The following is a 12,328-nucleotide window of genomic DNA, read 5'->3' on the forward strand; positions in this document are numbered from 1 at the left end:
AAATCGCCATTGAGATCGGTGTTTGGGGACTTGTGGAAGTTAGGATGGAAGGTGGGAGAGTGGTTGCGAGGGTGTCGGTGGGCAAGAGTATGGGTGAGTGTGCACACGGCGTGAGGCACTGTGTGAGAAGTCAGGGTCGTGGCGTGGGCGATAAGGAGCCACCCGCGTCCAATGATTTCGATTGGCCCTGAAGCTTGCTCTTCGCAAATATTTCGAGATCCAATCTCGGGCTCACAGGCGTCTCCCTGCATAGGCTCAGGTCTTTTACGATTCGAAAGTCAATTTGTTCCGACTACCATGACAGAAACAACATAGCGTTCAAGGAATTCAGATGTGCACAATGCTTCGTTTCATGTCTTCCAAACTGGAGGTGATACTTTAGGAACCATAGCAGATCCAACGCCCGTTTATCCGAGCAAGGACAAACAGAGAACGGAAATGTGCTTTGATCCGCTCTCCTGACTAAATAGTTATCAGGCATAGATAAACACAGCTCATCTCCTCCTAGGAAGAGAATGTTGCGAGTAATCTGATCGGATTCAAGAACGGATATTATCAACTATTGGTATGACTATCGTCCGTGTACGTCGTGAAAAACCACATTGCATATTTCTACCTCGCGTATCCCGTTGAGTACGCCACGCTCGTCACCTGAAATTGCAGGTGGATGCTCATTTGTTTCCCAGTGAATTTGCTCTGGTATATCAAATCATTGTAATTGGAGCTATGGCGACAAAGCCACTCCCATGACTGTAGTGTCGAATGCTACCAGAACCCTACTGCTGAGACAACCCCATAGCCCCTTAACAACGTAGAAGCCCCAAAGGAAACGCGGTTCATATCAGTTATCCCAGGTGCAAATGTCTCGTCATGTCTTCACACGGCTCATTTGGCCTTAGACTGGGGTCTCGCACCGGTCTTCTGACGCTTCAGCTCCGCGCGACCGAGCTCATTTTGCACATCGCGGGTGCTATTGACGGACTTGTTTCCCAGTTTCATCTAGAAGGATCAGACATAGTCAAGTAATAAGAAATGTAAAGTCACATACCTTTCGCTCTCCAACAGGGCCAGCTGCGAGTCTGCTCAACCAATCTCCTCGTAAAGCAGAGTGAATGGTGACCTTATGATGCTTTGCGGAAGTTGGCGTTAGCATAGGGCGGCCGAGTGGCATGAAGGAAGTAAAAGAAAGAAAAGAGCCAACTTACCCGCATGTTGAAGCAGATTTGATCCCATCGCTCCTCAAAGGTGTCATACCGTTCCCATCCTGGGCAGCCATCTCCACTCCAGCGAAGCTTCAATTCCCATCCATCCTGGCAAGATATCGCGATACGCTGTCGTCTGTTAGCACAACCTTGTTATAAACAACAAGGATGTGTGCTTACCAGGAGTTTCTAGCTCAGCAGCTCTACCTCGATGTTCTTGATATCACATCGGGTTACCGTTCGGAGTAGGTGAGCGGGAGTACTTCTCGGATCCACGTATACAGCATCGAATGTGCTAAGCCCTGGGATCTTCTTCGGCATCTCTTGGCCCAGCTTTCGCTTGCGTGAGGAACCAGCCTCATCGCTGGCATCGGCTTCATTGGTGTTGCCGTGCTTGGCCTCCAGCTTCGTCAACTTTCCCAACGCGTCCTTTTTCTCCTGAAAGTCTCGCATGTCGCAAATGGCCTCGCACATCTGCTTCACATACGCGCGGCGCTTTTCCTTTGTCGAGGGCCAAGAAGGATCCTCAACGTGGGCCGTGGAGGTTTGGCGCAAGTGCTGCAAATACGCCCTATCCAAAATCGAAGCCTCCTCGAGGTCGTCGATCAGCGCATCGTACCCAATTGTCAGGGGCTTCTCAAGTTCGGTTTTGAGCAATTGATTCTGATGGTCAGTGACACGAGAGGTCTTGGCTGACTTCCGCGTCTTCTTCTTCCCGCTCGCTGTAACCTTCTGCTGGCAGGTAGAGACAGCCGAGCGCAAGGATTGGTGATATTCAGTGATTGTTGCCGAGTAGTGGTCGGCCTCCTCCACTGTCAGTTGGCCAAACCAGGCGGCACACTCTGCACCGAACTTCTTGACATCACGGCTCGCCTCGTTGTAAAAAAGCGTTTCGTAGAACGCCACGCAGGGGAAAGAACGTACACCGTCGCCATATCGATATGGGAGGATTTTGTCTGTTTACATGTCAGATGGCGTCCACTGTACGCGTCAATCTCGCGTCGAACATACCAACAATCACAGAGAACATCAACTTCTTCGTCTCTAAAGAGGTCTGATCGCTCTGTAGCTGTTCTAAGCGACGAGAGAAAGCGTCGAACTCTGCACAACTGCCGTTGTGATGTTGCAGACCACCAGGGTCACCGTATAGGTCAAAAAGGGGTAAGTCGGGCGACTCTCGGGCAGCAAGGTCGGGTGCCACTTCGGCTCTGCCAGCTTGGCCCGCATCAGCAAACGGGAAGGAGAACTGGGGGCATAACTGGACCCTCTCAGGCATATTTGGGTCTTGATAGACTCCCTCGCCGTCTATAGCCTGCTGGTCGTTCAAGTCAAGGAGCCCATGAATATAATTGTCGGCGAGAAGGCCGTCGCCACGCCCACTACAAACTCGTCAGTCGGTTTTGCATGCGATTGTGGAAGAAACCACGTATCGAACTCACAGATCTAAGGCATCCACTCCATTCAGAGTTGCACTAGTGCGATAAGCGTCGTCCGGGCTCGATGAGACATGGACGGCCAGCGAGGATGCATTCAAAGCTTCGTGGTTGATCTGCCGCGACATTTTGTTCTCGCGATGTCTTTGGGGCGTGGAGGCAATGATCAAGAAGAGTTCAAAATAAGACCTGAGACGGCTAGCTATAAAAGATGACCAAAACCTTGATCCCAGTCCGCGTTGTGGAAAGAAGTTGGGAAGTTGGGAAGGGGGAAGAATGGTTGCTGGGGTTTCCCTGGGCGACGAAGCGGGTGTGGGTGTGAACACAGTCTCAGGCACTGTGGGAGACGAGAATTGCCGGGTGGCGGAACCACCGCTCAGCCACATCTAATGCTTCCCAAAGGCCGTGAAGTATGCTTCTTGAACTTATCTCTCCTTTTAGACTCGACATTACCGTCTGCGCGAGCTTTATGACCAGAAGACATGTCGTGTTGTCAGGCCAGGCCAGTTCTAGTGGCCGAGGCCTCGGCCGGAGAGCACGCTCCCATTGGATTGCAAGCTGAAGAAAGTCACAACAACACCAAATAAATAGGTTCAAGGCTTAAATGAAACATTCAGATGATTGTAAATCAACACTATTAGAACGTGAATGATAACCTCGTTTGGGAAGTCGCCTACGGCAGAGTTATGCCAAAACGCGATATTCGTGTCCATCATCAGTTATGCCGCCCTTGAACGGCGATTGTTCCACGTAGAGAAAGCCTTGTAAGTAAATCAAAACCCTTGTTCAAACTTGTTATATTACAATGCGTAGGGATAATCCTTTGCTGATAATAAAGAAAGTCCAACGGTTTACGTGTTTCGACATCTTTGCTTTCACAACAGGGATCAGAGGTGCATTGAACGTGGTCAATGAGCCCTCGATCGTGTCTTGATCGAGTTCTTTTGCTTTGGATTTCTCTTGATAAGTAGACTTCGGCAGTCTCATTCTGTTCGGAAGACCCGTTGAGCCTCTGCCATTCAACATTAATCGACTCCCTTCATCACGCTTGGCGTCAAGCCGGCGCCTGTCGTCCTTGGTTTCCATGCTTACACCGTAGGAATTCCTTCCATTTGAGAGAAACAGAAGCCAGGTGGGAAGGCATCCGGGAGGTTTACTTCCAGCTCCGCTCTCAGTACCGCAATCCGGCGCATTTACGCGCTCTGCGGGTGTAGCACGCAGTAGTTGATCAGCTTGATTTTCTGTAAATTGGACGCTGTTAGTACCGTTGGAAGAATAGGGATTTATTGTGACATGCTTATGACAAGAAATATAAGGGCCCCTGGTTGGATGTGCTGCTCGTTGGTTGGGCACTGCGCAGTCTGGATATTGATTATTTCACAGGAGCGGTGATGAAACAGGGTCTATCATCTCCCTCAGTACAAAACTATGCTCAGGGGGGTTCATCAGTCCAGGGATGATTATGAGTGGCTTTCAAACAACCGCGCCCAAAGCCGGAAATGACCAAGCTGTTGCTTCTGCTGAAATAATTTGTAGAAACTCCCGAGGTTGTTTCAACGGAGCAATCGTTAGTCAAACTCAAAATGGCAATGGCCATCTATGGTAAACGAGTTCCAGCTTCGTTGATGTGTTTGGCTCCCTAAAGTGAGAGCTTCCAAGATCAAGTTTGCAAAAGCCAAAGTAGTGACAAAGGGGACATATGATGAATTGTATCCTCAAAAATACGACGCGACTCGTGATGTGGAAGGGGCCCCAATTTCATATCTCATCCAACTAATACGCCAGATTTTCTGATCCTGCGCAGGGTATGAATACGTAATACAGAGGCTTCAGCCTGGCGCTGGGCGTACGGCAACTTTAGTCTTCCATATGCTCGTCCACCACGTCTAGTGCGGCAGCCTTCTTCTTCGTGATGTTTTGCCATTCCCGGCCTAAGCGACTCTCCTCGTCTCTCTTGGCATTCAGGCGGCGATTGTCCGTCTTTGTCTACGTCAATGGTTAGCAAAGCCATAAAAGGCTTGTTTCCGAAGCTGAGCAAGTGTGGCGTACCTTCTGTTCGGCTTGTGGGGCCGCAGTCAGTCGTGCCACGTTGTCTGGGCGTAAGGCCGAATGAATGAGCAGTTTGTTTGTCTGCAAGAATAAGCTGTCCATGCGAGATTCAAACGCATGTGGTTGACGGAGAACCAACTTTGAGGCCGCGGCAAATCTCGCGCCATCTATCTGCGAAGGAGTCATACTTCTCCCAGGCGTACGCAGTGTCGCCTCCCCACGGAGCCTTCATTGTGAATCCCTGCTGGTTTCCCTTGGCGGTATACTGCAATGGTATCATTAGTGGGCTGTCTTCATTCGGCGCTGTCAACCTTACCAAGAGTTTCTAGCCCAAGTATTCCGCCTCGATGTCTTTCAGTTCATGACGGAGAATAGCCTTGAGCTGCTCTTTAGGCGACTTGCTTGAGGCTGTGAGAGCTGCCTCGACGGGATTGAGCTTTGGAATCTTCTTTCCCATTGTAGGGGTCTCGCAGGCCGCTTTATCGGTCAGCTTCCGCTTCTTGGAAGGACGTGGTTCATCTTCGCCGTCGTTGGTCTGTTGTTGCGACGTCGAGCTGTCGATACGCGCTTTTTTCTCCAGCGCAGATGTTTTCTCGACAAAGTCACTGACATCGTAGATTGCCATGACAGCCTGTTCTACGTATGCCAATTCCTCCTGCGTGGTGGAGGGCCATGTGGGGTCTGCATCCTCGGCATTGCTCGATTTCTCATGTCTGATGTGAGTGATGTATGCATCCGAGAGCTCTAAGAACTCCTCCGAGCTTCCGATGATCTTTCGGAACGTCATGGTGGGCTCCTTAGTCAGCTCTTCCGACAAGAGCGGATGTTGGTGATCAACAATGGAGGCAGACTTTGTTTTTCTCGATCGCTTGGGTGGCGCAGTCGGTCGAGGTTGGTCTTCAAGGTCGCTTCGCTCTCGGCCCACATTATCGCGAGCTTTCAGGACGCGTTCGATGCAATTGTCGGCCTGCTCGATAGTCAAGGTGTGGAACCAAGCCACACAGCGCTTCACAGGGAAAGTGATGTTTTCAAGATCTACTTCGTTCTGGAGCAGAATGTCGTAAAAGCTCTGAGGTGGAAAGATGCGTGGGGTACTTGAGCTCGGTAGGGCAGCACTCGATCTGATCCTGAGAGTTAGAAATCCTTTGTCGTGTGATACATCTCTAGTCTCCCCCACGGGAATCGGATGATTTACCGCAGACAATGTGAAGTATTTCTTTCTTCTCAGACGACGGAGTCTCGTTCATGAAGAGACGAACGTAGTCGGCTTCAAAAGCTAATACATCCGCAAAGCTAGACCCAGGTGGTTGGAGGAGCTGGCATTCCTGTTCGAACCCCTGCTCCAAGCTCCCCGTGGTTGTAGTCAGGGAAGGGTCGATGAAGTTTGGTAGCATAGGTTGACTGCCACCCAAATTGGCTGCGTTGACGCCAAGTCTATCCCAAGGATAGTTGGCGTTTTCGTTCCAATTCACATCTGCTCTTCTGCGGCGATCCTTGCCAGTACATGCGTCATTGATTGTAATTGAACAATTAAGCCAACCCACCTAGAAGCATCTCCCGCTGAACTTTCAACTTGTCCGAGAGAGGCTGCAATCCCTTGCCCCAAGTCTCTCGGAAGCGCGGGTCGTCTACCGACCGAGACTTCACATGGCGCGACATCATCCTCTTGTTGCGGATGTGTAAGATGACCACGCGTCGAAATTAACGGTTCTCAGGACACATCGAAGCTGGTGTGGAAGCGGACAGAAGGAAGGGGATAAACGATGGTTTCTGCTAATTTAGCAGAGGTGGACTCTTGCGTTTACGAAGCTGCAAGGGAAATCTTTGATACGAGTCAATCTGTGCGTGTGAAGTTTGGTAGTTGGAAGAAAGCAAAAGAGAGGTGAGAGGTGGGTTGTCAAGGAGACCACCTCCGGCGGCCCTCCACGCCATATACCCCTCGGGAGGTCGGCCGTAAGGGCGGCCGCGCCCTTGCCGCCACGGCGTTAAATATAACAACAACAAAAGGAGACCACCTCAGGCCAGTGTGGGTGGGTCCCGACCACGCGACGCAGCCCTTCGTGACTAAGGCGCCCTGATCTTGGCCCCCGAGAATACATCAACAGGTAAAGGGTGTATGAAAGTGAAGCTGCGGTGCCTTGGTGCCCTCTGGCCTTTTCGGGGAGTCCGCAGGTTCATCCTGTCGTGATCTGGCCATCAGCCATCCCAGCAAGATCCAGTCAAACACCAAATCGTCGGTTGATCCCAAGTTTATTATCATGGATAGGAAAGGCCCAAGCTGATCTAACAATAAACGGTCAGACATGAATGGCTTGGGATCTACTTCAGCAAGATGCGCGTAAGGGGTGTTGCCAAAGGGTCGTCGAGATTAGACGCAGTAGGAGAACCCGGATATGAGGTGCTTTGCTGTGTAGACGAGGCCACTGTAGGCCTGGTTCATAGTGTGGTAAAGGAACAATCGATCTCCTTGACCATGGAGTTTCATTCTGGCATATAACGATTTCATCGCTAAGTAGGCAAGTAAAGATTCAGAATCCACGCTTCCAAACGTGTTTCATAGCAATACTCGCCGATGGAAAGAACGACGCCTATCTGCTGTATGCTCCTTGAAAAATCTCCGATTAATCCTCGTATTCAGGGAGGAAGGGTCTCTTGGTTCCAGAAACGAAAAGCAAAGCCCCATGTCTTTCGCACATGTTGCTGCGCCGTTTGTTTCTGCTCGCTTTCCCGACGGGTCTGTTTCGGCGCGGTGTATGAAAAAGGCCAATGATCCTCGTCCTTTGATCCAAACATAATCTATGACATGCGCTCTGGATCCAATCTCGTACCATCTACCACCTTAATCTAAGTACTCGTCTACTGTTCCACCATGCCGGCCTTACTGCTTTTGATGACTCGTCTACCAACACGACTCTCTTCGTCGCGCTTCGCATTGAGCACGCGATTGCTTGCTTTGGCCTTGTGAACGAAAGATATCAGCGTTTGAAGAGAAGCCTGATGCAAGGAGTCTGTGAGACAACATACCTTCAGCTCTGTCAAGGGAGCCGACGCCATTCGCGCAAATCAATCCGCTTGGACTAGCGAATTGAGGAGTTGCTTGTTTGTCTATTCAACAATGATCAATACAATTGGCTGGCAGCCGGCTAGTCGAAAAGCACGTACCTTCAACATTAAACAAATCTGATTCCAGCGCTCTGCGAAAGAGTCGTAATTTTCCCAGACGCGGGCTGTCTTGCCACCCCAAGGTGCCTTCATTGTGAACCCTTCTTGCTGCTTCTGAGCCTGACGCTAAAGGTAAATCAGTTAGCAGTGGTATCCGAAGGTGTTTCCACATTGTCCTACTTACGAGTAGCTTCTAGCAGACCAGTTCAGCCTCGAAGTCTGTGAGGTCGTAGTGTATGATGGCCCTTAGCTGTTTCTGAGGGGTGCTCTTCGGGTCGGCAAGGGTCGCCTCGGTAGTGTTGAGCTTTTCAAGTCGCTTCGTGGCAGCGGGCCCGCCGTGGTCAAGCTTGCGCTTCTTGGATGCACCCGTCTGGCATTCTGCCGGCGTCTCCTGGGTGGCGGCATTGGTTTCGTCGATTCGAGCTTGCTTTGCCAGCGCGGCAGTCTTCTCGGCAAAGCTGGCCGTGTCAAAGATGGCTACAAAGGCCTGGCCAATGTAGCCATACTGCATCTCTTGCGACACAGGCCAGGTCGCGTCGGTCTCAGCAGGGCTCTCCAACACATCCTTTCGAATGTGGTTGTCGTACGCCTCTTCTAGTTCGTCAAAATGCTCCATGCTATGAATGAGGCTGCGATAGCCCATGGTCGCAGACTTGGCCATTTCGCGCGCAATGAGGGGGTGCTGATGATCGGTGATCTCGGACGCTTTTGCCTTCCCCTTGCTGGCCGGAGCCGTCTGCTTCGGGAAGTTCACGTGTCTCAAATCAGCAGGGCTCGGAGTGGTCAGCGACTTGCGAAGCTCAAGGAGCTCATCAATGCGAAGATCGGCATCGCTAGGGGTCATGGAATGAAACCATTTAGCACAACGCGTCGCAATCGGCGTGGTCTCGTCGCGGTCAGGCTCGTTCTGGAGTAGGTACTCGTAGAAGTCCTCGGGTGGAAACAGACGATAGCCATCATGGCGACGGTATCGGATGACTTTGTCTTAGCGAAGGTTAGCGATAGCAGGCTGCTTTGGACAACATAACTTACCGCATGCAATGTGCAAAATCTGCAGCTTCCTCTCCGAGTTGGCTTCCGCGTCGAAAAGACTCTCAAACTCGACAGCAAAGATTGCCGCGCCGTTGTCGTTTTCCGAGTAGCGTTCGAACGGCTGCTGTGGAAGGAGGACCGGAATTTTCTGGTACATAAGGTTCTGCGCGTTGAAAGCATCTGCGACTGATTGAGGGATCATGGAGTTTGGGGAGATGTTCCTGTTCTGCTCCTCCACTTCCCACCTGTATGGCAAGTCTTGCTGGCCTTGCGCCAAACAAGCAGAAGCGTTGATGGGGATGTCAGCGATTTCTTCCGAGATCAAAGTGGCAGGGCCATGGTCAATGTAGGCATTAGATGGGCCTGTCATCTTCGTATGTCGGCGTGATGGAATGCTTTCCGGAACTCGATAAATAACACTGATGGTGATGGGTCAATCGAGTGTCGTTGGTTGAGATACAACAGTGTTGCGAAAGAGGAAAAGAAGCTTTCTGTTGTAGGATAAACGTCTGTGGGAGATAAGTTGTTGCTGAGTTGGCAACGCAGGTCCCGAGCAGGTTTTTGTGGTGGGAAGGGTGGCTGAGGCATCAACCCCTTTTTGCCTGAGTCCAGCGCAACCCATCACGTAACCTGCTTTGCGTCTTCAAATCGTTTTGATGAGTATGATATACAGTTCAATTCCTGATTTTGGGAACACCGGAACCTTTCAGTGAGGTCAGATGCGTCGTCAGATATGTGGCATTTGCGATCGACGTGCCTGAACCCCGTCTGTTCCATGTGGGACCATTTTCGGATTTCGAATTACTACGACTTTACGCCTCAAGCCTTTGCTTTGGGCCTTCTCCGGTCATTTACGAAATTTCCTTAGTGTGGAAGACGGCTTCATACTTCCCTTGTTACGACCCGACAGGCATGACACGTTGGAACAGCCCCGCCTGGCATCTCGGCGGCTAACGCAGAACATATGTAAGCAGTAACACAGGTGTAACCAGGAACCATCGGGAAAGGAAGAACTATGGTACAGGTCACGTGACTTCGGGAACAGCACGGATACAGGGCAAAGATGGATATGTTGGATATGTCCGCTATCCCAGCTATCCATGGATATGTTGGATAGCACGGATATCCTACATAGCCACCACAAGAGATACTGTGCAGAACTTGTATATAGTATGACCTGAGCCTGGCTCATGGTCAGACTTCCATAGCTCTTCAGCAATCAACTTAGTATTCATCCTCAGGATACTCTCAGCTTACCTTCACTGCGAATTACTTGTTGAGTCTAAGACTGATCACCTTAGCCTCTGAAGATCTGATCTACTGTTAGCCTACGACCTATGACCCAGACCACGACCAAGTGTACTGTTATTACGTCTCAATCTCCAGCTTCTGTTAGCAGACCCTACTGTCGGATAGCTGACCGTAACACAATATTACTTTTAAAATTAATTAATATTTTTGATTAGTTATAATAAAAAAACATAAAAAACTTATTAGTTAGTAAGAATATAAGTTTTATAAATATAAAACATAATAATTATGTATTTAGGGGATAATACAAATAGATTATTAATAGAGAATAGAAATACTTTTTTAATAGTTTATAAAAAGGGTATAAATAGATAAATAAATAAAGTAATTAAAGTTATTAATTTAATAGTAGTTATATTTATTTTCTTATTTCAAACTTTAATTTACTTTATTACTATTTTTTATTTTATTTTTAATAAAATAAATAATTATAATCATTTATTTATATTTATAAATTACTATTATTTTACTTATAACTTTTATTTATAAACTTTAAGTAAATAACTATATAATTACTATTTATATCTATAAATCATTACTAAATGTAAGGGGCTGGCCCCTAGGCTTGTTCAACGTAGAGGTGCCGTCGATTGACTATTCTAAGCTGAAGAAGGAAGAAAGGACTTTACAGGGATAGGCACCTAACAGCGGTGAAGCAGGCCGGGTTAGGCGGCGTACTGCGGCAGAATAGTGGGTCCAACGGAGCCGGATCTCGGTAACTGCTCCGGCGAAGCCGCAGATATCAATCCGGGCTCTAGCCCGTGACACTAAATAACTATTATATTAATTACTTTTATTTTCTCTATTTTCTAATATATTCTTTATTATATAATATATTAATACTACTCTCTTTTTCTCTCTTTCTCTATTTTACTACTTATATATTATATTATAACTAATTATATATATAAAATATGTATTATATTCTTTTAAAAAAACTACTATACTTTTATTTTTATTTAATTTAATTAGTATAATATGTATTTAAAAAGAAACTTTATTAAAAACTTTATCTAAGCTTATAAGATTAAGTAATTTATTTAATTAAAATTGTCACGGGCTAGAGCCCGGATTGATATCTCCGGCTTCGCCGGAGCAGTTACCGAGATCCGGCTCCGTTGGACCCACTATTCTGCCGCAGTACGCCGCCTAACCCGGCCTGCTTCACCGCTGTTAGGTGCCTATCCCTGTAAAGTCCTTTCTTCCTTCTTCAGCTTAGAATAGTCAATCGACGGCACCTCTACGTTGAACAAGCCTAGGGGCCAGCCCCTTACAAAATAGACTTTTAAAACTCTAACTTAACTATACTTCTAAGTTAACTATAAGAGAGATAAATTAATTAAATATACTAATAGAACTACTACTTAGTTAGAGCTTATATATTTTAATAATATTTCTTTTCTTTTAATAAAAATCTAATTTTAATATTTATATAACTAGCTAACGTGGTTGATAAGCGAGTCGATCAGACAAGCGAGTCGATCACCTTAGCAAAATTATAGTAGGCTGCACGCGAAAATTTGGTAAGAAATTGTTAGTACATAGTACATCTTAACAATTTCTTACCAAATTTTCGCGTGCAGCCTACTATAATTTTGCTAAGGTGATCGACTCGCTTGTCTGATCGACTCGCTTATCAACCACGTTATAACTGAGAGATATTAAGTTATAATAATACTTTCTAAATAAATAGAGATTAATAATAGTTTACTTAAAATATCTATAGTTAGATTTAAAAATACTTAAAAATATTATAAGTACTTATAACTTCTAAAATACTATCCTTACTAATATTATACTAAATAGTAGTAATATTATAAGAAGTTTTATTATAACTATATATTATATTAATTAGAGAATTAACTTAGTTTTAAGATTACTTAAAAGTCTCTTATTAGTAAACTACTTTATAATTACAAATATATAATAATACTACTTTATCCTCTTTATTAAAAACTTTATAATACTAACTAATGAAATAAACTAAATATAAGATAAAATATTACTAAAAACTTTAATAAGATAAATATTTATATATAATAACTACTAAGAAGATAGAGAAGCTAAGAATAAACTTATTATAGTCTCTAAGAATATTAAGAACTTCTATTATTAAGACTTTTTACCTCTAATTAGTAG

At 46.6% G+C, this 12,328-nt stretch overlaps 4 protein-coding genes across 4 annotated transcripts; all 4 read right to left on the reverse strand.

Moving 5' to 3' along the window:
- Positions 1-885: 885 nt before the first annotated feature.
- On the reverse strand, positions 886-2,763 carry CGGC5_v004588 (uncharacterized protein; the record flags this gene model as incomplete). The annotated part of the gene is made up of 6 exons (XM_032022040.1): positions 886-999; positions 1,049-1,129; positions 1,206-1,331; positions 1,410-2,158; positions 2,214-2,581; positions 2,642-2,763. The coding sequence occupies 6 exons, from the start codon at positions 2,761-2,763 to the stop codon at positions 886-888; spliced, it is 1,560 nt and encodes a 519-aa protein (XP_031881091.1).
- Positions 2,764-4,492: 1,729 nt separating this feature from the next.
- Positions 4,493-4,916, reverse strand: CGGC5_v004589 (uncharacterized protein; the record flags this gene model as incomplete). Its single annotated transcript, XM_032022042.1, has 3 exons — positions 4,493-4,621; positions 4,685-4,765; positions 4,824-4,916. The coding sequence occupies 3 exons, from the start codon at positions 4,914-4,916 to the stop codon at positions 4,493-4,495; spliced, it is 303 nt and encodes a 100-aa protein (XP_031881120.1).
- A 93-nt stretch (positions 4,917-5,009) lies between these two features.
- On the reverse strand, positions 5,010-5,931 carry CGGC5_v004590 (uncharacterized protein; the record flags this gene model as incomplete). Its single annotated transcript, XM_032022043.2, has 3 exons — positions 5,010-5,729; positions 5,780-5,805; positions 5,880-5,931. 3 exons carry the CDS (start codon positions 5,929-5,931, stop codon positions 5,010-5,012), a joined length of 798 nt encoding a protein of 265 aa, XP_031881119.2.
- A 1,652-nt stretch (positions 5,932-7,583) lies between these two features.
- On the reverse strand, positions 7,584-9,248 carry CGGC5_v004591 (uncharacterized protein; the record flags this gene model as incomplete). Its single annotated transcript, XM_032022044.1, has 6 exons — positions 7,584-7,642; positions 7,709-7,789; positions 7,847-7,972; positions 8,031-8,039; positions 8,213-8,830; positions 8,879-9,248. 6 exons carry the CDS (start codon positions 9,246-9,248, stop codon positions 7,584-7,586), a joined length of 1,263 nt encoding a protein of 420 aa, XP_031881118.1.
- Between the last annotated feature and the right edge of the window lie 3,080 nt (positions 9,249-12,328).

The sequence above is a fragment of the Colletotrichum fructicola genome (assembly GCF_000319635.2).
Source record: "Colletotrichum fructicola Nara gc5 chromosome Unknown KSG_Nara_v1_contig02, whole genome shotgun sequence".
Classification (NCBI taxonomy): Eukaryota; Fungi; Ascomycota; class Sordariomycetes; order Glomerellales; family Glomerellaceae; genus Colletotrichum; species Colletotrichum fructicola.